Below are 24173 nucleotides of genomic sequence, written 5' to 3'. Positions count from 1 at the left end.
TCTAGCACATTTGGTTAGAAAGTAAGCTAATGTAAAACCAGACAACAGACAATTAAACAGTAAACTGGCTGTTGTCTTGTTTTTATATCTGCTAACATTGTAATCCCTTTCTTTTGCCAAAAACAAAAGTCTGACAAGCAATAAAACTCCATCCATGATCTGAAATACTACGACTCAGAAATTACATGAACATTATATCTACATTCTTCAAATTAGCTTCGTTCGACAGTATAGAGCAGAATAGGTCCCACTTGCCCCGTTTGAAGGGGTAAGTGGGTCCCACAGGTAAATTTATTTATGTCACTACCCAATATTTTTGTAACTGAAAAAATGGCTTACAACACGTCTACACTTCAACAACTGAAGCATATAATGATGTATCCGTGGTTAATGAAATACCCTGTTTTCTAAGGCTGCGTTAGCGATTTTGCTGAACTAGCGTTTTTTTAGGTCCCACTTGCCCCGGGGATTTTTCGGATTTTAAATTCTGCAAAAATTCTCTTTAGGCTGTGGGAATTTATTAGCAAGGAATTTAAACAAGGATCCTCAAGTTTCTTCGTTTTCTGTTAATAATCCTGTAATAAATACCATCGTAGTTATCCAAAAATATCGCGAAAAACCTCAGAAATAACTTGAGAATCATCTTTTGATTTTTCGACGACTTTCTGCGGAAGCACTTAGGTATTAAAATGAAGCATCAAATCAAAGAACATTTTTGTGTTTTCAATTGTTGTATACACGCTTCTTCGTTCTAGATGAATGTTTTGAAAGCAATATAAAGTGTTCCAACGAAAAACTTCAAAAAAATGATATGATTCTATCATGCTATGTAGTTCATCGTAAAATAACTAATCAATCAGATACTGACAAATACTTCGGAATTACAAAGAAATTAACAAAGTGAAAATGGGTGTTCATGTCCTTCAATAGACATATTTTGTGATATTTCAGAATAGATTGAAAATGGCCAAAGGTGGCGCCCCTCTCCTCATAACATTTGTTTACAGAATGCTCAAGAGTATAATGCATGCCCGTTCAATAAGGGGTTGGACATATCCGAAAAATAATGTTAATAGCCTTCAAACGTAAGTTTAGGTCTCAACCAGTGTTGGTAGAATCATGCTCAAATCTCACTCACCGAAGCCTCGTGCGCGAGCTGATTCGCTTGCGATTCTGCATGGAGAGCATCGCGCATGAGCTTTTCACGCAGAATCGCATCGTTTCGCTCATTCGCCGAAAAATGATTTCACTCCAAAAAGTGTCAATACCCAATCGAAACGTATTTTATGTTTACGTATGGATTTGTTTTCCATTGTTTCAAGCAAAGAAAGTTATTCCGATGAATTTAACGAAGAAGAACATGCAAAAATCACGCAATGATGCAATTCGCGAGTCAAATCATGCACAATTATCTGGGCCATGAGTCAGGTGAGGTTTGCCTCGTGCTTGATTTGAATCATGTTTAAGTTTTGAGAATTTGAGTTTTTACCAAAACTGGTCTCAAACATTTGCTAATGAAAATAAAGCCCATTTAGAATGACATGAAACTAATTTTTAAATAAACGTTCTTAGATCTAGCTTTTTATTTATTAAATTTTCTTCTAAAACTAAATCCGCGCCAAATCCGCGCGAAACCCTAAAACTCTTCTTCTCTTCTTCTTATTGGCATCCTCACACTGGGACAGAGCAGCTTAGTGTTCATTAAGCACTTCCACAGGTTTCTAAGCCAGATTACCATTTTTGCATTCGTATATCATGAGGCTAGCACGATGATACTTTTATGCCCAGGGAAGTCGAGACAATTTCCAATCCGAAAATTGCGTAGACCGGCACCGGGAATCGAACCCAGCCACCCTCAGCATGGTTTTGCTTTGTAGCTGCGCGTCTTACCGCACGGCTAAGGAGGGCCCCACAAAAAACCCTAAAACCGTTATGTAAATTCGCACCAAATCTGCATTCATGTTTCAGTATTTTCGTCGTTTTTCGATTGGTTTTGATTCTGTTTTTTCGAGAATTAAGCTTTAAAAAATTTCAGAAATGTGAACAGACATGCTACAGTAAGTATTACTACAGATGTTCTAGGTTCTTCAAATTATCTGGAGTTTAGATCGCTTCAGGTAAACTACAGCTGACGTTCGTGTATTCAGGTAAGCTACAGCTGATATGGAATCGAGTTAACTGTTTATGTCCATACAGGCTCACAGAGGCCAAGGGTGTGATTTATTATTCAGCTTTGCCCTGTGAAAATGTTCCAGGCACTCCAAATTGTTCTGGAGCCCATACCATTGGCAGTTTTCTACATCTGGTTAAACCGTTAGCATCCCATCATGGCTATACTGTTCAAAAGATATGATTTGATACTTTATACTTGATGGACTACAGCTCTTCGATGTACCTACTTTGAATGGAGTATCCTTCTCCACTGGACTCGATCCTGGGCCAATCGCTTCCAGTCGTCCTGAACATTGAGTGCCCTCAGGTCCTATTCAGCTGCAAAAAGCCATCTTGTACGCAGCCTTCCACGAAGCCTGCGGCCTCTTCCGGGTTCCGGCATACGAACAACGTGTCCAGCCCATCGTATTCTGCCGTGTTGTAGAAGCTAAATAATATCTAGCCCTTTATACTCCTGGTACAACTCATGTTTCATGCGACATAACGGGAGATGGCTCTGTCTTTCTCCACACGCCATTGACAGTCTCGTAGAACCTCCACATATTATTTTTTCCTGCGCCTCGCTTATCACTTGTTCTTCGTACTCTTTTTACTTCCTGTGGTTGATTCGTTTTTCGGCTGCTCTTGCTTCCTTATACCGATCTCTATTCGATCGGTTACAATATTCCAACATTCGGCTTCTGGCAACGTTCTTCGCGTCTGTCACTCTCTGACACTCCACATCGAACCAACCCGTCCTGGATCGCCTCTGTGCAGTGCCTGCCACTTCTCGTGCTGTTGTGCTCATCGCTCCATGGATCGACTCCCATAGATCGTTGATGTTGTCGCTAACGTTGATTGCACTTATCCGTTCGTCGAGCTTCTGGCGGTTCTCAGCCGATACTCCTTCCGCTGACAATCGCTGGATATTGTAACGCATCGTTCGCTGTGATTTTTCGTTCGATACAGTTGACAACCGTGATCGAATTTTACTGACAACGAGGTAGTGAGTAGTGGTAGAGTCAATGTTCGGACCTCTGAATGTCCGAACATCAATAACATCCGAGAAATAGCGCCCATCTACCAGAACATGGTCTATCTGGTTGCAAGTTTCACCATTTGGGTGCTACTGATGGCCATCCTTCCGGCAACAGCGAAATTACTAGCCGTAGGCCGTTGTCATTGGTAGCGGAATGAAGACTCTCCCTACCGATTATGGGACGGAAAAAGTCCTTTCTACCGACCTGAGCGTTAGCGTCTCCGATAACAATTTTTACGTTATTCTTTGGGCACTCTCCATAAGCTTTATCAAGACAGTCATAAAACGTGTCCTTCACGGCGTTGGATTTATCGCTTGTCGGTGCGTAAACGTTGATTAGGCTGTAATTGAAGAAGTTTATTACGAAACCAACTCCATGCTCTGCTTTTCCGTCGCCGCTGTTATAGATGTTATGCTTGAATGCAGTGTTGGTCGTGGGGTCCACGGTTCGGAATTCACGTTCACTCCAACCTTCTGCAGTTGGCCAGAAGGCTCACTTGTCCAAGTTCATTTCATTTATTCAGACTAAGGCCGAAGTGGCCTGTGCGGTATATAAAAGTCTTCTCCATTCGGCTCGGTCCATGGCTACACGTCGCCAACCACGCAGTCTACGGAGGGTCCGCAAGTCATCTTCCACCTGATCGATCCACCTTGCCCGTTGTGCACCTCGCCTTTTTGTGCCCGTCGGATCGTTGTCGAGAACCATTTTCACCAGGTTACTGTCCGACATTCTGGCTACGTGCCCGGCCCAAAGCAGTCGTCCGATTTTCGCGGTGTGAACGATGGATGGTTCTCCCAGCAGCTCATGCATCTCGTGGTTCATTCGCCTCCTCCACATACCGTCCGCCATCTGCACCCCACCATAGATGGTACGCATCACTTTCCTTTCGAAAACTCCAAGTGCGCGTTGGTCCTCCACGAGCATCGTGGTGGGCGGGAAGAGAATTAGTGCGGAAGCCAGTGGAGAGATATCAGCTTCCACACAGATACTCTTCCCTCTCTCTTCATACGGGAACTCCCTCCTAACGGATTTATCAAATCTATACTTTCATCTCTAATTCTATCATGAACAATGTTCATTGAACATGTACGTCTTCATACTACCTTTTTATAAACGGCATAAAATAAACACCTAACAAAATTATTTTTAACAATTTTCTAAAAGATAAAATAAATCAAATTTCTTCCCCAGTTATTAGCTTCTGACTATAGACTTCCATTGGTATGCAAATATCACCACTTTGTTCAATTGGGTGAAAGTTGTCAACCAAGAACAAAAGGGTGCCGATAACCGACCACCTTCCCCTATCAATTATATTTTAGACAAGTGAGACACTCCACCATTAAGGTAACAAAAAAAATCATAACAGCAGTTCAGAAGACTAGTAACACAGTTTGTTGAATTAGAGTAGAAAAATACATCTTTCAAATCTATAAGTTGGTTATGGTTTGGTATATAAATTTGTTACATTACCTTTACACGAATAAAACAGCGCAAAAATAGTTGAAATTTTCAACATCTTTCAGTTGCAAGAAAGAATTCGTAATACATTCACAAGTTGACCAAAGTTAAGTTCCACGTGAGTATTTAATAACATTTTCTCAACTAGATATGATCTGTCAAATTAAATACTTTGTAAAAGAATATTTACAAGAATGGATCAAAAATGCATTTTATGCATGCTTCAGCTACGAGCTCGGCGGTCTAGCAGGAGGTCGTGGGTTCAATTCCAGGCTCGTCCCCTACTTTGTATTTCTATCTTAGTTCTTTCTGTGTTTCCCGTTTCACCAAAACAATTCCTACTGTTATAACACCTTCCATACTAACAATTCCAAAAAACCTCCCGTGGGGGACCTATGGAGATGTCGTAGAGTTTTCTCAGAGTCATCTCAGCATTTACAATGACGTGGCCAGGACTGATCTCGACTATTGGAGAATGCATTGCTTTCATCTAAGAGTTAGTGATTAGTCCCAAATCAATATCTGTGGTAACGGATGAAGGTGATACCAATCTCATACAATAGTCTTGGCTTGTACCACCTACGAATTTGTGTGAACTGCTAAATGCTAATGCTAATGCTAATTTGAACACAGACTAGGGGATGGGGAAGGATGGTTTGTTGGACACCTACTTAAGAAAGATGCAGAGAACTCTACGACCTCTCATAGGTGTCACGGTAAGTTTTTTTTGGGATTGTGTGGAAGGTTATAACAGTAGAAATCGTTATGGTATAACGTGAAACACAGAAAGAACTAAGATGCAAATACAAAGTAGGAAAGGGACAAGCCTGGAATTGAACCCACGACCTCCTGCTTATAAGGCAGAAGCGATAGCCACTAGACCACCGAGCTCGTCATGAACTGGTCTGTGTTCAAATCCGCGCAAATTGAAACGGCTGGATGGATTTTCTTCTTTTTTTCAGCAAATCTGTTCATTGTGTTCAAAGTGTTCTTGCAATATTGTTACTACCCTATAAACTTAAACCGAGACTTGAATATGTATTCCAAGCTGATGCTTGATCGTTGAAATTAATATAAAATAAAACGTTAGAAATTTATATAATAAAACATTAGCTAAATTAAATAAATAAAATATCATATTTTTCACTTGTCTAATGTAGATTGCTTCAATTATCTACAAAAAAAATCCATCACGAAAAACCTTCTTTCTAAAAGTACCATTTCATGCTTACTTATTTAACCTATCATTCATCTTTTGGTCATCTGATCGAAGTCAGCATCCACATTAATAGCCTTATCTACTACCAGCGACCGTCCAAATTGATGATTGATTGACCAGCTAATTGATGTTTCAATTACCCGTACATACGGTCGAAAACATTTTTTGTTTCATTTTGGTGCACAGTGTCACAGAACAACACAAACGGGGTCAATCCGAATAGATTACGTTCGCTCGTCATCCCGTCGGAGTGCAGCCTGGAGCGTGCTGCATGCTGGCGTTAACCACAAATGAAGCATATCTTCGCTTAATTTTCGTTTCATATTAGACTAACTCGCGCTTAATATTATCATTCTTTATAATGATACATATTCTACAGTTTTGTCTCTTGAGTCGTTAGATATTAGAAACAGATCATTGACTGCGTTGATAAGGCGGTCATCAACTTCTTATGGACGTCTGATATCTCGAAGTTTCCATAAATCCCTTCCACCAATACAGACTGAGAGAGGGTTTATCGCAGAATTAACGTTTTAAAATCTTATTAAGCAGAAAAAATCAAGCTTCAGAAGCGAGTTACGTAGTGACGCTACTATACTTAACGTCCAAAAGCAACGACGTACAGAAGCCCTGGGTGTTAATTTCCAACGGATACTAACGATGATGAAGTGTCGTGATAACCGCTTAGGGGCACAATCAGAATAGTGTGGGCTGGTTGGCCTTTCTATACTGGGATCGGTGTCTATATCGTTCACAGCTGTTCGCCGGAGTGAGGACGTGACGAGCGTGTCCCCAATAAGTTTTATGCTACGGAATAATTAGTTAATTAGCCACCATCAGGGTCACGGAGAATGCGAAGCGCGAGCCGAGTCCAGCGGCGGAATTTGTTTACCCGATCCGTTATTGTTCGCACCGTTGTATCCAGTACAAGATATCAGTGTAGTGTGAAGAGGGTGCCTAACTAAAATTAGACTAATTAAATGAGTAGTTCACGGAACGACTTTTTATTTATGTTTCTTACATAGTTTTTATCGTTTGTTTAATTGTTTTTACGACTCCAACTAATGGCTCCGATTATGACACAGATGAATTCGATCGAAAAGTAAAAAGCATCTTACCAGCTATATGCGTTCGGATTTTTGCGTTATAGATAGGTACTAAATACTACATAAATATAAATGTAATGATCTGCACAGCACACTTAGAATTTAGATTCAACTTTCTCCTGTTTTTTTAAATAACACAATTACTCAAAAACCTATGACTAAAATAAACTGAATCGCAGCAGTCCTGACCATTAAATAAATAGGCATTGTTAGCTCTTTGGAAATGGAGGGATTGAGAAGTAAGGATAATCTTGACGTGATACTTTAATTGTTTTTCGCGAAAACTAACAGCAAGAGAACAGTTAGGACGCTTGTGGCCATTCCTAACGAGGCTCGATTGGTTGCTGCGCTGAAACAAACTTTTCTCATTGAAGTGGTCGAGAGGTGCTTTCGTCGCAGGAAATTCCGAATGCTTTGATTTTCCTAAAAAAAATAAGAAAGAAATATTGGACGGTAAAATATAAACGGTTTTACAGGTCTAAACGTGGTCGCACTATTGCAAAAAATCCCAGCCACAACGGCAGAAACCTCATTCGAACTTACGGGTGCGGTACGTACCTCAGGTGAAAGTCCCATAGGCTGTCTCGTAAGCACCACCGAGAAAAGTTGTCCCCCAGGAACACTCTGGCAGAATGTCAGCACCAGCTGGTTGTTGATGGCCTTCAGCACCTGAACCGTCCCCGTAAACTGCACATACGGCAACTGGATCATCGATCCGGACTGCGGGGCCGATGAAATCCAAAATCCGGGCCGCGTGGAGTTGAATCGGAGGGTGTACTCCAACGTGTGGTCCTTTTCGTCCCAAATCAGCCGCAGATAGCGGAAGGTTGTCTGCTGTCGGTAGTTGTACTGATATTGATGTTGTTGCTGTTGCTGCTGCTGTTGTGTCTGGTAGCGTCGATTCCCGTCCGCATCGTAGCGACCTTGGCTTCTATCACCCGGGTAGCCGTACGTTGTGCCGAATCGAACTTCCGGTCCATTGTCCCGCAGTGGACTTTCACTGGACGATGTCTACCAAAAGGGGAAAACGAGTAAACACAATTAGTCAATTGAAGCCATCTCGCCTGTTGGCAATTACTCCAATGATTGATGGAGCAAATTCGAGAACATTTTGCCCTCTACCTACTAACCGAATTGGATATATCAGATAGGTGAATCACCACGCAAGTGTCGTAGATCGATTCGCCTTCCTCGCTACCGATGTGAGTGATCACCTCGCTGCCGTACCAGAGGCCCATGATCTGTTTTGTTGGGATGGGGAGACAACATACGAACGTATTAATGGCAGTAATTGAAGCATGCAAATTCAACAAATAGATGTTTTTCTAGCTCTAACGCACGTCGTTGAATATAGATCCATTCTAGTGTAATAAATGTTTATTAGTGTATTGGAGAATGTATCAGCAGATGAATGTTTTACATTCATTAGCAAAAGTAGAGTGGTAATGCCAGTCAACAAGCAACAACGATTAGTCACTTGTGTATTCATATACGCTTCTGTTCACTGAACGACGCCGGCAATCTGCTGGGATTGTTGTGCAGGGTTGGCCGACCTGCGGAACCTGATTGCTGGGGCCTCAATTGCACTATTCAGTTCTGTGTCGAAGCCTAGTGATAAAGAATGTAACGAATCTTTGGGATGAGTTGTACCTAACAAAATAAAGGAGATTTATTGTGCAAGTGGTAGAAGACAAGAACACTTGGATGAGCATTGATAACACACTCTGAGAATCTTTTTATAGAAGGATCATTAAAAAAAATCTTGAGAGTCACTTGACTAAATCCAGGATAATGTTTCAAGCGGAAATTGAGAAAATGATCCCTGTTGAATGAGTTTCTGCAGTTTCTTCAGTGTTTTCTACTTCTAGACATTGTTTAGAAAATAATCAGTTGGAATATTTTGATAAAGATTTTTTTCCCTTTTCATAGAAAACCTTTAAGAAGTCTAGGAAATCTAGCGGACTGAAGATTTTCCCAAAGAATTCATAGATGATCTTCCGTGCATAATAGAGAGGAAAGATCTATATTATTACCCATTCTGAGAACATGGTGTCTACTCTCTGGAAAAACCTGGAAACCCGGGAGTACTCAGGGGATTTCGTTCAACATGGAAAAACCGGGAATCCGCAGGGAAATTTCAATTAAATCAGGGAAAAATAAACATATTCAAAGCAAATTTCTCAGATGAAACATTTAGATAATGCTAACTATCAATGCACTAACTTCTGAATGTGTTTTCATTGTCAACATTTAAAATGTGAAACAGCATGTTTATCATATATTATCTCCAACGTGGTACGAAGGTTGAAAAATTACGAAATCATTGAATTTGACTTTTTTTTGTGTTGCCATGACTTGAAAACATGTCGCCAACATTTTTTAATTAGATCTGCCTGCTAGAAAACAAGTTCGACAAGTGATTTGTAGTTACGGATTATAAAGTACAATTTTCTAAACAAATGTGTCTATTAGCTCGAAGCTCTTCAAGGAAGAAAGCTTGAGAAAGACAACTATCATTTATCATAGCACACAAGGATTCTGTAAAGTTTTGACTAAATTTGTGTAGTCGTCACTAAAATCGGGAGACACTTTAGTGATAGCTTGACATCAGGGTGATTTAAATTGAAATGACCCCTATCCACCAAATCGCCTGCATATTCCTTTTATCGCGTCATGTTGGCCAATTTAAATCCGAAGCCAAGAAAGCTTTGAAAAGTGACTCGGGTGCTGCAGAGGGCAAGAGATCGTGGAAGATCGGAGAAGTAGCCCACAGCTCGTTTAGAGCCTTCTTTACCTCGTCCTGCGTTGGTGGTTCCACAGGTTGACCGTCGCCGACTATGTCTATCCTGCTCCTTAATACACCTTCATTTTCACCGCTCAATAAATCTTCGAAGTACTCCTTTCACGTCAACCATAGTCTTGTCTGTCAGCAAATTCCCCTCTCGGTCACTGCACATGGTGCACATGCCACGCGCCATTGAAAGTTGCGTAAAACCACCGCATATCGTTTCTATCCGTGTTCTCCTGCGCTTCTGCTATCACTATCTCATTTTTTTGTGTTGCCTTTTTTTCTGTGGTGGATTCGTTTCTCTTCTGCCCTTGCTACACTGTACCGCTCACTGTTGCAACGGGTACGAGCCACTAGATTTTGTCACTTGTCCAACCAACCATCTGGTTGGCGTTGCTGTGCAGTGCCTAACACTTCCTGCGCTGTTGTTGTCACAGCTTCGTTGATGTCACCAGAATCTGTTGATGTCACCAGATCCGGTAGCATCTCCTATCCGTTCGTCCAGCTTCTGGTGGTACTGTTCAGCAACTCTTTCAACTGACAAGCGTTAGATATCAAAAAGTACCGTGCTAAGCACCGTTCTAAGGTAGTGATCCGAGTCAATGTTCGGGCCCGCTAAACTATTTCCATGAGACCGTAAATTATATGTATATGTTCAAAATTTGAATGATTTCAATAGAATGTAGCTCTCCCATTAGTCTAGTGATGTTTTTGACGTAGGACTTACGTCTCTCTTTACTATACCGGGTGTCATTTCAAAATATTCAAATCGACCGCGTTACGCTATGTTGAAAGATTTTAAACGTTAATAGCGTTCGTATCAGTGGACGAATTTCTGCGGTAAGCCCCTCAATCGACAGATTTCAAGTATGCCTTCCATGTCCATGCTTGATAAGACCCGAAAAACTTGTTCCAATAGGCATGAAACTGTTTTCAATGAAAAACATTGAGATCAAGGGAACCTATAAATATGGGTACCGCATAATTCCTGCATCATTCCATTACCACGTTTTGATTGGTGCAGACACCAGCGAATGAGCAGCCGCTGGGTCTGCCGAGAAGCCATAAAATAGCGCAACGCGATTTTTTCCTTTCATTCTGACCGGGACAAGCGAAGCAACCGCATCATCGATTGAACAGCACTCACACATTTTAGCAGGGAATGAAGTCTGCACCGACCGCTTTTTCGGCTCGAAACCATCGAAGCGACCATCATCAGCCGAAACCTAGCCAGTACATCAGCAGTCCACCCTACATACCCGACAAAGCAGCAATGCTGAGCAGATACCGGCAGCAGCAGCAGAGTCGAGCCGAGACCGGCCGGCATCGGTGCTGAGCCGGGACAGGCTGAAGAAAAGCCACATGATGCAGCATGTATGTCCAAAAAACAAACGGTTCTTCAGAGAGCCAATAATAGAGATCAATTTCAATTCTTTCAATACCCTTCGGGATAGAAATTGTACTTGGGTGCCAAATCCAATATTCTAGAGATAAAATTTTATGCGTGATTTTCATAAATAGCGTCAAAACTAACAGTGGATAATTTTTCTGATTTAACCGCGAAGTGGACAAAGGACTTCGCTTGACCATGCCATTAAAGATTCATAAGATGTCCAAATCTCTCACATAATCTTATTTGGATAAAAAAAACATCGATAACAGCTCAAACATTAATAAACTATCAATCGATTTTTCATTAAATGTTGGATTTTTGGGCATTGATAAAAAAATATGTAGATAAACATTGTTTGATACTGACCGCACACAAAGCGAACGTGACTGAATGATCGTCCCATGTTACCAATTCTAAATCTTATCACCCGAAATCCCATGTCCGGGTGTTTCCTTCCTTCTACTACTAACAATGTTGTCTCAGAAAAGAACACGTACTTCCCACCTGAACTGCAATTCTAAGCTCGCTTGTCCGGTGTAGGATCGCGTCCGTCCGTCGCTGCGGGTAAACAAGACTGAGCTGTCACCATCTCAGCAACAATCATCATCATGAACAGTGTTGCCGAACACATAACAAATGCAAGATCTACACATTTAAGGACTACTGACATATTGTGCATTTCATCATAAGTTGTACGGTAATGCACGTCTAATATACTACAATCCCCCTTTTGATATAAAAATGGCAAACATGTTTGGGTTATACATATTGAATTACTTAACGTTTTCACACCCACTCAAGATATCATAGCAAGTTATGCCAGACGAACTTTAGCCTAAATTAAAGTAAATGGTCATTGTATTTACTGTTGCCATCTGGTAAATGTCTCTAGAATAGATTCACCATCAATTTGGTTGACTTGTTACCATCTGATACATTATTACAGTCCAAATCGATTTGAATAAACTACAATGCACGCGTTCTAACCATCGCTGCAATCCCACAAAGAATTCAAGATTAATACCAGTGTCTTAATAATGGATTCCATCTTCAACTTCACTTCACTTCAAATCTGTAAATCTTCACAAGAACTGTCTTAGTCACGACTCATTATTACCAACACTTCTGCCACGAATGACTGGCACTATATATACACCTTTTGCAGTATAATCCTATTCCTGCATGTCCTTCCTCCCTTTTCTTTCTATATAGGCGACCATGGCCGGTGATTTTCCACAATTAGCATCTATTAATTTTGAAAATTACCCCATCATCTGAATGTCTCATGAAGCGTTAGGATGCTGATTCCTGCACTATTCCTGTAGATGAAACATTCGAATGGATCTTTCAAATCGTTTTCTGACATAAGGCAACTTTCGTTGCATAAGCCTACAAGTCATCATAGTTTAATCAATAATGTTCACCGCTCACCATAATCCAATCAATAATAATCATATTATTGATAATCCATAGATATTGTTAACTTTTCCGATAAGTATTCTAGCATACCTGGCATGTCTCCATGTACTTCTACAAAAACCGTAAATAACATTCAAAACATATCAGTATATACGTCTTTTTTTTAAATAATATTGTCTAGGTTATGAACCCAAAAGCGCTATCCAACGCAGATCACTTTTCGACCAAACAGTATCCAATGTAGGCTAATTGGATATAAAGAAAAGGACTTTTGATGAAGCAAACGTTTCAAGCAACTTCTTCAACATTTAAACTCGTACTCACATCTCAAGTTATTGATGACCTCATAATTATGCACAAAGTTTGTCCAGATAAACATCGTACAACGTGAGAATATGTTTGCCTCAGGGAGAACTCAAGAACAAGTATACACACCTCTCCTTCACAACTTCATAGTAATCCTACTGGAATAGTGCGTTTCGTATACCTATCACACAATAAATCGTCAAGGGTATGGATTCAATAGCAGTCCCCCTATCATATCAAGCCTAAACCCCCTTTAAACCTTCGGTCATATGAAGTAGCTTTGCCGTTCAAAAGTCGTACGCCACCGATGTAATCTCGTTTTTCTTAGCTCCTCGTATGTCGATAGATCTATCCACGCCCAGAATTAAAGCGCAAGTGTTTATAGAATACTGGCCAAGATTTGAAATCCCCTGCTAACGTGAACTGCCCGGCATTCAATCTCAATATCAACAAACACTTGTGTAGGTATATACTACACAAACTAAGAAACTCCAGAACTCAGTGGCAATTAGTGAATTTTAGCGCAACAGTAAAATGTGACAAACAAACCATAAGCACACTAGCACCAGCGGGCATACCTTCAACATACTACAAATTAACCCTCACACCACACACCGGTTTGAACTACTCTGATTTTTTATGCATCGACTCTTTCATTATATACAGTTCCACGTATTTCAAAAGGAACTTTACTATATTTTGACAAATGCCCTCGGATAAAGAATTCGACCATTCTTCGACAGGGTTCAGGTAATTGCAGACAGAAACTGTCTTCTTCAAAGCCACCAACAAAAATCCAACACTCATGTGAAACTACCAAATTCAAATACCATACTAAATCACAAATAGTCAGGTCTAGCCTCTTCGTTGCTACATCACAACCCATCTTATAACACACTTCTTCTTTTCCTCCAATGGCTCAATATTCCAACTTGAACTTAGTATTCTCTCTGCACTTCCTTAATTGAAAGCTTTTCTATTCCCGCCATTGCATGAGTATTTATCTTGTGTGGAAATCACAATGGGTATACTATTCCCAGGGATCAAGAATGTTTCCCACCAGAAAGCATCCTAAACCAAACCGAGAATCAAGCTTAAACGCCTTCGCTCGCACAAATCAGCTTGCCTTATCACACCTACCAACGTCATGTATCATCGGTCTCGTTGCAATGCACAACTGAAGCCACTTCCATCGAATCAAGTATTTCCACAATTTCCAAGCATGAAGATTTAAAAACCAAATAATAATATTCACTTCCTTCCATATACATACACTCATCGTGAAGCCTACACGAAGGGGTATTACTTTACCTGAAGAGCGTGTTTTACAAAGTGTCGACACTGGCAGAATTGGAACAATATTTATTCATCTTCCATACCCATACGAAATTGCGTTCCAAACGATCAGGAGACCTGTCCAATGCGGCACATGTCAGTACTCTTCCTACTCCTACAGAACTCTACCTTTACCCACCAATGGATCTATCATTCTGGAATCCTTTACAACGGAACAAGAATCGAACACCGCCCACTCGCGAATTGCAGCTGCGCATCATATTGCACAGACAATGAAGAAACACAATATCTCTCTTTCCACTTTAATGACTTAACATCTCGAACCGGGTCATCGCTGTCTCCAGCACTTTTCAGTTATTTACATGATTACATGATGATAGTCGAGAGTTTGATAATTTCCAACCTCACAAATCTCAAGATAGGGTCGTAAATGAACCCAGCCGCCTTTAACACATCCAACGTTGTAGCCATACATCTTACTGCTAAGCCAAGCGAAGTTCCAAGGGTCGCAACAAAGACTATATTTAGTTATTTAGTGCATCTTGAATCATGCACCTCGAATCCACTTGTCTTACTCCGACGACAAAGATAGCATCGCTCTTAAGCAACTAGTCACGGCACAATACGCTCTACCAAACCGCCTAACTGCGAACAATCAAATAAACTCTACTATGCACCAAACTGAAAATTGGTCTTTAGTAAGTGAAAACATCACTGTCAATTCATGAACATGTTTTCTCCAAACTTCCAAAATTTAGCTTCTTAGCATTCGATGCTCGGTAATACCTTAGAACAGAATTTTGTGAAATACACCGATAAACACCCATGAGTGCACCTCTGCACCCTCTGCAATCTCTTCTTAATTTTTAATCTCCAACTAATCCAACAATCCTGTCAAATGTAACCAGATGCCAAGAAGGCTTATGTTATGCAACAGGAGCATCTTTTCAATACAGATCTCTTCATTTTCATTGTAGCGCCAACAATGGACTTTACCATATGAATACTGGTCCTTCTTCTTCTTCTTCTTCTTATTGGCATTACATCCCCACACTGGGACAGAGCCGCCTCGCAGCTTAGTGTTCATTAAGCACTTCCACAGTTATTAACTGCGAGGTTTCTAAGCCAGGTTACCATTTTTGCATTCGTATATCATGAGGCTAACACGATGATACTTTTATGCCCAGGGAAGTCGAGACAATTTCCAATCCGAAAATTGCTTAGACCGGCACCGGGAATCGAACCCAGCCACCCTCAGCATGGTCTTGCTTTGTAGCCGCGCGTCTTACCGCACGGCTAAGGAGGGCCCCAATACTGGTCCTCCACTTATCATAATTCATTCATTATTTCTTTTCTCTCCGGGGTCGACACTCACTGTCATCAACATGTATTACTTTTCCAACCTCCAAGTGCTCAGAGGTAATCCATGTAATATTTGCATGTCATTCTCATCAAAATTCTATATTTTCCTGCTTCAGTAGATCTCATAGACTCCGGACTCCGCGCTCTCTGAGAAAAACAACAACTATCAAAATCAATGAAACTTTTTTCCGGAAAACCAGAAGACTTCCGCCCTTTCACATTTCAAGGAAGCTCTCCGCACCACAATGACTACTGCAGAATTCACAGATTCCGCATGACAACTCATCGTCCGGGAAATCCTATAAACTTCTGCTTGCTCCACGAAAATGCCAAACATTTTCTCTATACCTTCAGAATCTACAGATTCTGCCTGATTTGCTTCATCTGGGAAATCCAAAATATTTCCGCTTCTCCACGAGAATGTCAAACATTCTCTCGAACTTTGCCCCCTGGAGAATTCTTAAAATTCTCGCAACTAATACTGGAGGAATCCTTCAGATTCCCGCCAACTCCATGAGAATCACTTTGATTCTCTCAAAGTTCGACGCCACGGAGAATTCTCGTCAATTCTCGCATCTTTATTTCATCCAATCGGCAGCGAAGTCATCGTTTTCGCTCCGCAAAACCCAAACAAGGAATGCTATCCTCTACAGTTTTTCCCTCTACAGGGAAAAGTATCCAATGGTTTCAATATACCCGTGTTTTCGAAATATTTACCTTTTATGATCCCATCCTCGTCACCAGTTGTAGGATCGCGTCCGTCCGTCGCTGCGGGTAAACAAGACTGAGCTGTCACCATCTCAGCAACAATCATCATCATGAACAGTGTTGCCGAACACATAACAAATGCAAGATCTACACATTTAAGGACTACTGACATATTGTGCATTTCATCATAAGTTGTACGGTAATGCACGTCTAATATACTACATCCGGCTTATTGGCTAGCGAAAAGTCCCGTTAGTAAATAGACGCCAGCAGCGAGCAACAAGCGTAAAAAAGAAGAAGCTCTTCTCGAACGCGTTGATGATGATGACGCTTTGGCTGACAAAGAAGCGGGATACAAGACACTAGCTGATTGGCCCACCAATTGGGAAGCAGAGAAGATTCAAAATAAGGTATAAAAGAAAAGTGCATTCGCTCGCAGAGCATTCAGTCTTTTTTATACCATCACTAGAAATTCGCGGTTATTTGAAAAGATCGTTTTATTACTTTTTGCACTTAGGCGAAGCAAACAGCCTTTTTCAAGACTCTAAGAGTTAAAAATAATGTTCTCCTTCAGTCGCTATCGCACGGATTAGAAGGCTCTTCAGTGGCAGGGCTGAGATACAGTCTACATCCCCTGCTGAGCCAACTTGTGGTTTATTTCAGGCAGTCCTTCAGTGGGAAGGTTGCCACTATCGAGGCTAATATTTCGTGACCGGCCAGATACTTCCTGAATTTTTTTTGATGATTCTTGTTCAAGGTAGATTTGATTTCTGTGTCGGTTTGATGAGAAGATTTTGCCAAGGAATGGTATGCAACGCCGATTATTTATGCAAAATAGTTGATGTGAGAAATTTGGACATATTATGTATCTTAAAGGCATAGTCAAGTCCTACGTCCACTTAGCGGTTATGTCATAGACATTACCCACTGTTCGTTTTTTTCCAATTCCTATCTACCAAAAATGTAGGCAATTTTTTTCGGTGCAGATAAACATAACACATTATGTTATAATCATGTTATGGCGATCATCAAATTTTCTTTCCTCCATCTTTGACAGAGAATTTATAACAATATTATTACAAGTATTGTTATTTGTAACACATATTGATATAATTGTGATAAACTTTTGTTTTGACTAACTGGTCGGGTATCTAATATATCTTGGAAGCGGTAAGATTAAAAAAGTAGTCGTCTTCTACAAAGTTCTTCGGAAGGTCAAAACCATTTTGTTGAAGATTAGTTTAGTTCGGAATTCATTGCACATGTGACTTTCTGCAAGATAGGATATTTCGGAATCTATAAAATTTAGCAAGTAGCTGTATTGTACAAATTTATAAATGATACTTAGGGTATCTGTTCCCATATTAATAACAGCCCGTATATTAATCCCAACCGTCGATAAACCAAATAAAAAATCAATTTATTTACAATTTCTCACATCGTATGTACACAATAATGGATGGAACACATTCTTGAATGTTTGGAATATTATTCAAAATTTTGTTTGAGTAATGTTTTAATTTACAAAAATCAAATTATTAAAAGATAAAATTAGAAAGCACTTTTATTTGCATTTTCCTACCTTTGAACTGATGGTTTGATGCACTGCTCGATTGCTACTAGCAGATTCATCTGTTTTCACGCCGTTGTTTTCCACTCAATTTCGGGCTAAAACAATTGTATCCCTTCAAAATTCACTTCACAGCACATAAAGCACATCACATTTTCACTATGAATATAATTAAATTTAAAAAACCAACGTGATTTCCTATAGTTTGATATAGGTTTCTTTCGAACAACGTCTCAATTATCCTTGTCCGTATTCCAAACTGTTTACATGGCTGGCAGTATCTGCAAGGGTTGCCGACCAACATTTTTATTTAAAAATGCTTGAATGAACTTTCATTGTGAAATTCAACTCTTATGTTTGTAAAATAAATTATATCGAAAAGATAAATTATGACAAACACAAAATTGAACTGATAAGATGGAAAACTGCAACAAAAACAGCAATTTTGTAATTATATTTCAACTCAAATACAAAATATTGAAGAATTCGGCATCACTGCAATCATATCGTTACGTATACACACATGTAATAGTGTGCGTATTTTATGTTGGAAACAGTATTATTGATATAGGTACAGGCATAGGATTAACTGTTTTTGAATGTTATTGAAATAGGTGCATGACGGTAATGATGTTTTTAGCTAAATACTTCTGTAATGTGATGAAAATTTCATTTTTGAAGTTACCAAATTGTTTTCAATTAAAAATTACATGAGCCGAGCATAATTATTCACATGTTTCTTGATTATTGGGTGAGAAATCAATGCATGTCATATGCGCATTGCCTTATTGTTATTGATATAGGAACAGATACCCTATGTGCCCAGGGAAGTCAAGACAATTTTCAACCAGAAAATTGCTTAGACCAGACCGAAAATCGAACCCAGCCGCCCTTCTTCTTCTTCTTCTTATTGGCATTACATACCCACACTGGGAAACAGCCGCATCGCAGCTCAGTGTTCATTAAACACTTCCACAGTTATTAACTGCGAGGTTTCTAAGCCAAGTTACCATTTTTGCATTCGTATATAATGACGCTAACACGATGATACTTTTATGCCCAGGGAAGTCGAGACAATATCCAATCCGAAAATTATCTAGACCGGCACCGGGAATCGAACCCAGCCACCCTCAGCATGGTCTTGCTTTGTAGCCGCGCGTCTTACCGCACGGCTAAGGAGGGCCCAGAGTAAAAGATATTATTTTAATAAAATAATGATTTCCTGGAAGTTAAGTATGACCTTTCATCATTTTTTGATACGACAGATGAAAAAAAGTTTATCGCGCAATCATAATTTTATTGAAGTAGTATATTTTACTCAAATTTTTAGTAGTTCATTTTTAGCGTGTATGTGGCTAGTTCGTACATTACGAAACGTACTCCAAAGCGCCTTCGGCCAAGGGAATCACTTCGATCTAGTTTCTCTGGATATTTCAAAGGCATTCCACCGTACTTGGCTCCCCTAGTGCTGAAGCAGCTAGTGGAATGTGGTTCCACTGGTAACATTTCAGCTTTTGTTTAGAACCTCCATCACCGTCCGCAAGGGTCTGTTCTGGCGGTGACCTTCTTTCTGATTGCCACGAACAGGGTCTTCCATAGCCTACCCAAAAACATCTACATCTTTATCTACGCGGACGACATTCAGCTTGTGGTCGTCGGAAGCACTCCGGCGCGAACGCATATAAGAACCCAAGCAACTTTTAATGCAGTTCTTCGGTGGGCCTCGTCGGTCGGCTTCCCCGATAACAGATTTATATCAGATCTTGTTATTATGTTACATCATTTTTTAATAACAGAGGTTGGTATAAAATATGTACCATTAGTAGTTAAAATAACAAAAAATGTATAAAAGTTCTTCTAGTTTTAACAAAAACATTACTAAATATGTTCTCAATGGAACAAACATCGATTACATCAAAAGTGATGAAAATACTTACAATTATAATAAATTATGTTATTGAGAAGAACAAAGTTATTACTGGTTGTGTTACAAATATTGCAATACGTATGAATAATTATATTATATTTAGTTATAATTTTGTGATGACGATCGCGAATACTTCTGTTCTTCATCTAAGACAGAAAAATTATAACAGAATAATTATTGTAACACATATTCATATAATTGTGATATAATTTTGTTTTTACTAACTGGTCCAGTCACCATCTCGGCCGGGAAAAGTGTCCGTGGGTATGTGTGCAACGGGCAGTCTCTCCAGTACTAGTCTCAAGATTAATAGACAGCCTATTCCAAAGCCTGAAACTCGTCAAGGTCCTTCGACTTCGGACTGTCTTTCGTTTCGACAGCAGACTGCTTTACGAGCTTGTCAACATACTTTCCCCAGTCTTCAACCAGTGCCTCCGCATAGCTTACGGACTTCATCCGTTTACACCCGCTGAGGGTGCCTGGGCCGAAGCAGGTGTCCTCCCATTTTCCCATCGTGTGCAGGTGTCTATTTGTCAAAAAGCCGTTGCATATGCTTCTGCTACATCCGAAAAACCACAAGATTCCTCATTTGCTAATGCCTGGATCAAAAATATCGTCAGCTAGGATTGGAAGAACCAATGGACAGCTTCCATGACCACGCTGCTAGGGAAGGTAAAAGGATCCACGGCACCATGAAACGACATATCCAGTCTCAATGAACAGCAAGTCATCTCCCGCCTTCCCATAGGTCTCAACCGATTCTCACATCATTTCGGCGGTAGGCCCTTCCGAACAATTTGTGAAATCTGCGAAGTACAAAACTCAGTAGAACATGTGATTTGACGATGTCCAAAGTTTGGCATTTATCGATCCAGCTACAGAATATCCGCTTCCTCAAAGTTGAAGGGTGTACTACCAGATCTAGATCTAGCTTGGCCCTCCCGGGCACTCAGCATGGTCCGCTTGGGCAGTTTCCTATCCAACCTCGCTAACATATTGTATCAACCGACCAACCCCTGTGTGGCAGGAATATGAAAACTGTCGATTTCGAATGAGCCAAGCGTTCTGCGGTTTTTACCTTTTGTTTGACTGCGATCTGACTGTCGTCCTCGCTTAACTGACGTTCTGATCAGCTTATTGCAAAAATCCTCCGCACCGAGTTTTTTTTTTGTGATAACCCTTCGCTTTGAAAAGTTTCCATTTTTAGTTGGTTTGGATCGACGTGATGCACTAAGTTTGGGTATCTTATCTGGCGGCAGCGATTCAACTCCGAAGAACAGAGCCATTGGATAGCCAACCGTTGGATACCTGGATACGCGTTTACAACCATAGTTGGAATGTTTTTTTTGACGTGTTTAGTTATAATTTGCTTTGTTAATATAATTTGCTTTGTAAATTCCTCTACCAGTTGCTTTATTAGGACTGACGATACCATGATATGTGAAGAACTGAAGTCATTTTAAAATTCATGTCAATGAAAAAAAAATATCAATTTTCAAAACTGTAGCCATTAGACTATAGTCATATTAATATAGTTCTTCTGATATGAGATATTTTTTGTAACATGCAATTCTACTAAAGGCGCTATAAAACACGAAAAGAAAATTTGTGGCTCGTCATTATTGCTTTATTTGCATAGGTATATCTTATACACGAGAACTGCAATCGATTTTATATTTATTTTGTACCTAATTTAGCACTCATCCTTTCCACAATTCTCATCCACTAATACACGAGCTGACCCATCGGTCTCCGTCTTGTCCAACATTAATTACTTCTTAGTGGCATAATCATGGTTCAGTTTTCAGTCACTATTATGAATCATTTGTACAGCATTTAAACGAGACTGTCGAATGATAATCGTTAAAAAAAATCAATATATGTGGGGCCAGTATACTCAGTGTCCAGAGTTTGATTAACTCATCAATCAGAAGAAAAAAAGAGAGCATTTTTTCTAAATTAATGTGTAATCATTTTCTAGAACTAATAATGTTGCCATAGTGCAGATGCCATCTATTTAATCGAACAGATTGTATATCAGTACATGGTAGCGTACATTGCAAGTTGATTAGAAATAATTGGTAGTTATTGATGACCAATAAGACTCCAATAGGACTGCTATGCACCAATTTAATTTGCATAGAAATGCTGTTAGTCGCATCTATAGGCGTGGATGGTCAGCCAGCCAAACATGACATCATTACTCTGAACGGTATTTTTTAATCATGCCAGGCGAGTAAAATTGCGCATCCAATTATTATCAAGATCCACAGAAAGTTTGGCCTCACTATCAGCTTTATAGAATTATGGTTTCCCAACAACGATGAACCGCACTCACCCATCCCATTAAGGGAAACACCCTTCCTGCAAACTGAGCTGTTCCAAATCATTTAACGCTTCAATACGTTCATGTGTACGAAATAATAAAAATACACCCAACTACAATTGCGCCCTACAGGGAACAAAACTCGCGGATCGGAACTCGGTGTTCATAACAACACATAACAATCTAAATGACTTCATCGTGTCCCGTCCCGACCCGTTGGGCAATGCGCTATGTATGAAAGTTTCACGAATAAAAACTGGCTGATTCAATTAAAAACTTCCGTGCAGAAAACGCCTGATCTTCTCTTACTTGATCGACGTCCAGCCCAGTTTGTGGATTTAAATCGGTGCAGTACTGCTGCGATGAAGATGCGCGATTCTCGTTGGACGAATCCTGAAGCGCCAACAGTCCACCTCCACTCAACATCTGCATCGCCAAAATCAACAACCACTTCATATTATTGAACATTGTAATGCTCTCCAACAACAACGTAACACACAACACTTCGGGTAGTTAATCGTCTTCAGATACGTCACCAGTTCCGAAAACCGTCTCAAGCTGGACGCGAGCCGGTGTAATTCAATCCTAATTGAATTAACTTTCGTTCGCTACCTTTCATTCACCTCGTAGTCACTTCGCAAACAAACAGAAGCATTCTTTGAACTAATTTCATGCACTTCACCAAATTTTGTCAAAGAATCAACCGAACCGTTCAAACTGCGACAACCAACTGGAAGCGCGCCCGTTTTGAAACTATCACCGACCATTCATCGATGCTCCGCAACCCATCCATTTGGTTTTTTTGTGAAGCGTAATTTCACATTGCCGCCTCGTTGTCGGGTCGGGCACGCGGCCGTGTTCCCGTAGTTCTCACTTGCAGTTCTCAATTTTTCCCGCCATCACTTGGGCGCACTAGTGCGCATGTGACTCACCCACCCACCGAAACGATGTGCCCATATTGAACCTCCACCCAGCTCCAGCTTTCTGTCGATAGATCATCATGCTACGAACTACTGACATGGCAGACTGTTGTGAATGTGGAGAAGACAGATCTGGAATAACCATGAATGTACCATTTCAGTACGTTTGTTTTGGTAGAACTTACTTAGTCTGGTGATGCCGATGGAAACTCGCACAGCTTTAATGCCGAAAACTAATAACAACGCTTAACGCACAATTGAACTGAGGGGTGATAATTATATATTAACGGAAAATGATACAAGAAGATAGAGAATATAAAAGAGTTATTACAAAAGATTAGGCTAGTTGAGATCTAGTATGTTGAGTACCGTCCTAGTACCGTCAATACTATTATGACACGTTGTACACTTTTTCACATTCAGCACATTTACATAATTTATTCCATTCATCCAAGTAATTGAGAAATTTCAATTTTAATCTCTTCCAGTGATTTATCATCACTGGGGAGACCTTTCAAGACGACTTTGAACAATCGCTCAGTTTTGTCGTCGTATGTGAAGAATTTGTGGCGCTTCTCAGTTAAATACTGAAGAAAACGTTTGCGATAGTCAAAGGATCCCGGCAGAACGCGGTAGTCACCCTTCCTGGCAATCTGAAATGAAACCTTGATCCCCTGAAGGTTACTCAAAATCTCACTCCTAAAGCAAGAAAACTCGGCAACAGATACCACAATTGGCGGAAACCTTTGCCTTTTCGCATGGATCGAATCACCTGGGCTAGAGGTAGATTCGATTTGCTCAATTTCGTCATGAATCAAATCGAACTGATTGCAAAGTTCGATCGGAGAAGAATTATTTCCAATGTTATAGATAGAAGGAACATCTGAAGTCTCCAGCTTCCTTCTATTTTTTCCGCGCTTTGGCAGGACGGTCCTGAAACCTTGGTTCTTAGAAGGAAGTGGAGAATTCAGAGATTCAACTTTCCTCTTGTTTTTATTAATGCTCATTGCTGAGCGTGGAGACGTTACCTTCTAAGAGGTTTTTTCCCAGATCGGTGTCGCTGCAGGATTACCACAGCTTGTCGGAATTTTACTTCCGCAAACGGGTCCAACGTAAAACGAAGGCTCATAGATCGTATCGGGATCAGTGGGTACAAATAGCGCTGAGAAGCACTGTTGAAA

The 24173-nt window shown here is 40.3% G+C and overlaps 1 protein-coding gene across 1 annotated transcript; it reads right to left on the bottom strand.

Annotated features, from left to right (window-relative positions):
* Positions 1 to 6852: 6852 nt before the first annotated feature.
* LOC134227184 (uncharacterized) lies at positions 6853 to 22924 on the bottom strand. Its single transcript, XM_062708503.1, has 4 exons — positions 22382 to 22924; positions 8108 to 8218; positions 7536 to 7988; positions 6853 to 7400 (listed from the first exon to the last, which is right to left on the bottom strand). Exons 1-4 carry the CDS (start codon positions 22538 to 22540, stop codon positions 7242 to 7244), a joined length of 882 nt encoding a protein of 293 aa, XP_062564487.1. The 5' UTR covers positions 22541 to 22924; the 3' UTR covers positions 6853 to 7241.
* Between the last annotated feature and the right edge of the window lie 1249 nt (positions 22925 to 24173).

This window comes from Armigeres subalbatus, chromosome 3 (genome assembly GCF_024139115.2).
Source record: "Armigeres subalbatus isolate Guangzhou_Male chromosome 3, GZ_Asu_2, whole genome shotgun sequence".
Taxonomy (NCBI): domain Eukaryota; kingdom Metazoa; phylum Arthropoda; class Insecta; order Diptera; family Culicidae; genus Armigeres; species Armigeres subalbatus.
This window is presented reverse-complemented; position numbering and strand designations above follow the sequence as displayed.

Excerpts from the sequence above, each read along its gene's own strand:
- LOC134227184 (XM_062708503.1), bottom strand. The coding sequence starts at position 22,540 with ATGTTCAATAATATGAAGTGGTTGTTGATTTTGGCGATGCAGATGTTG. Across the intron at positions 7,989-8,107 it reads TATCTGATATATCCAATTCG|ACATCGTCCAGTGAAAGTCC; the intron begins GTTAGTAGGTAG and ends CCCTTTTGGTAG. Across the intron at positions 7,401-7,535 it reads CTATGGGACTTTCACCTGAG|GAAAATCAAAGCATTCGGAA; the intron begins GTACGTACCGCA and ends TATTTTTTTTAG.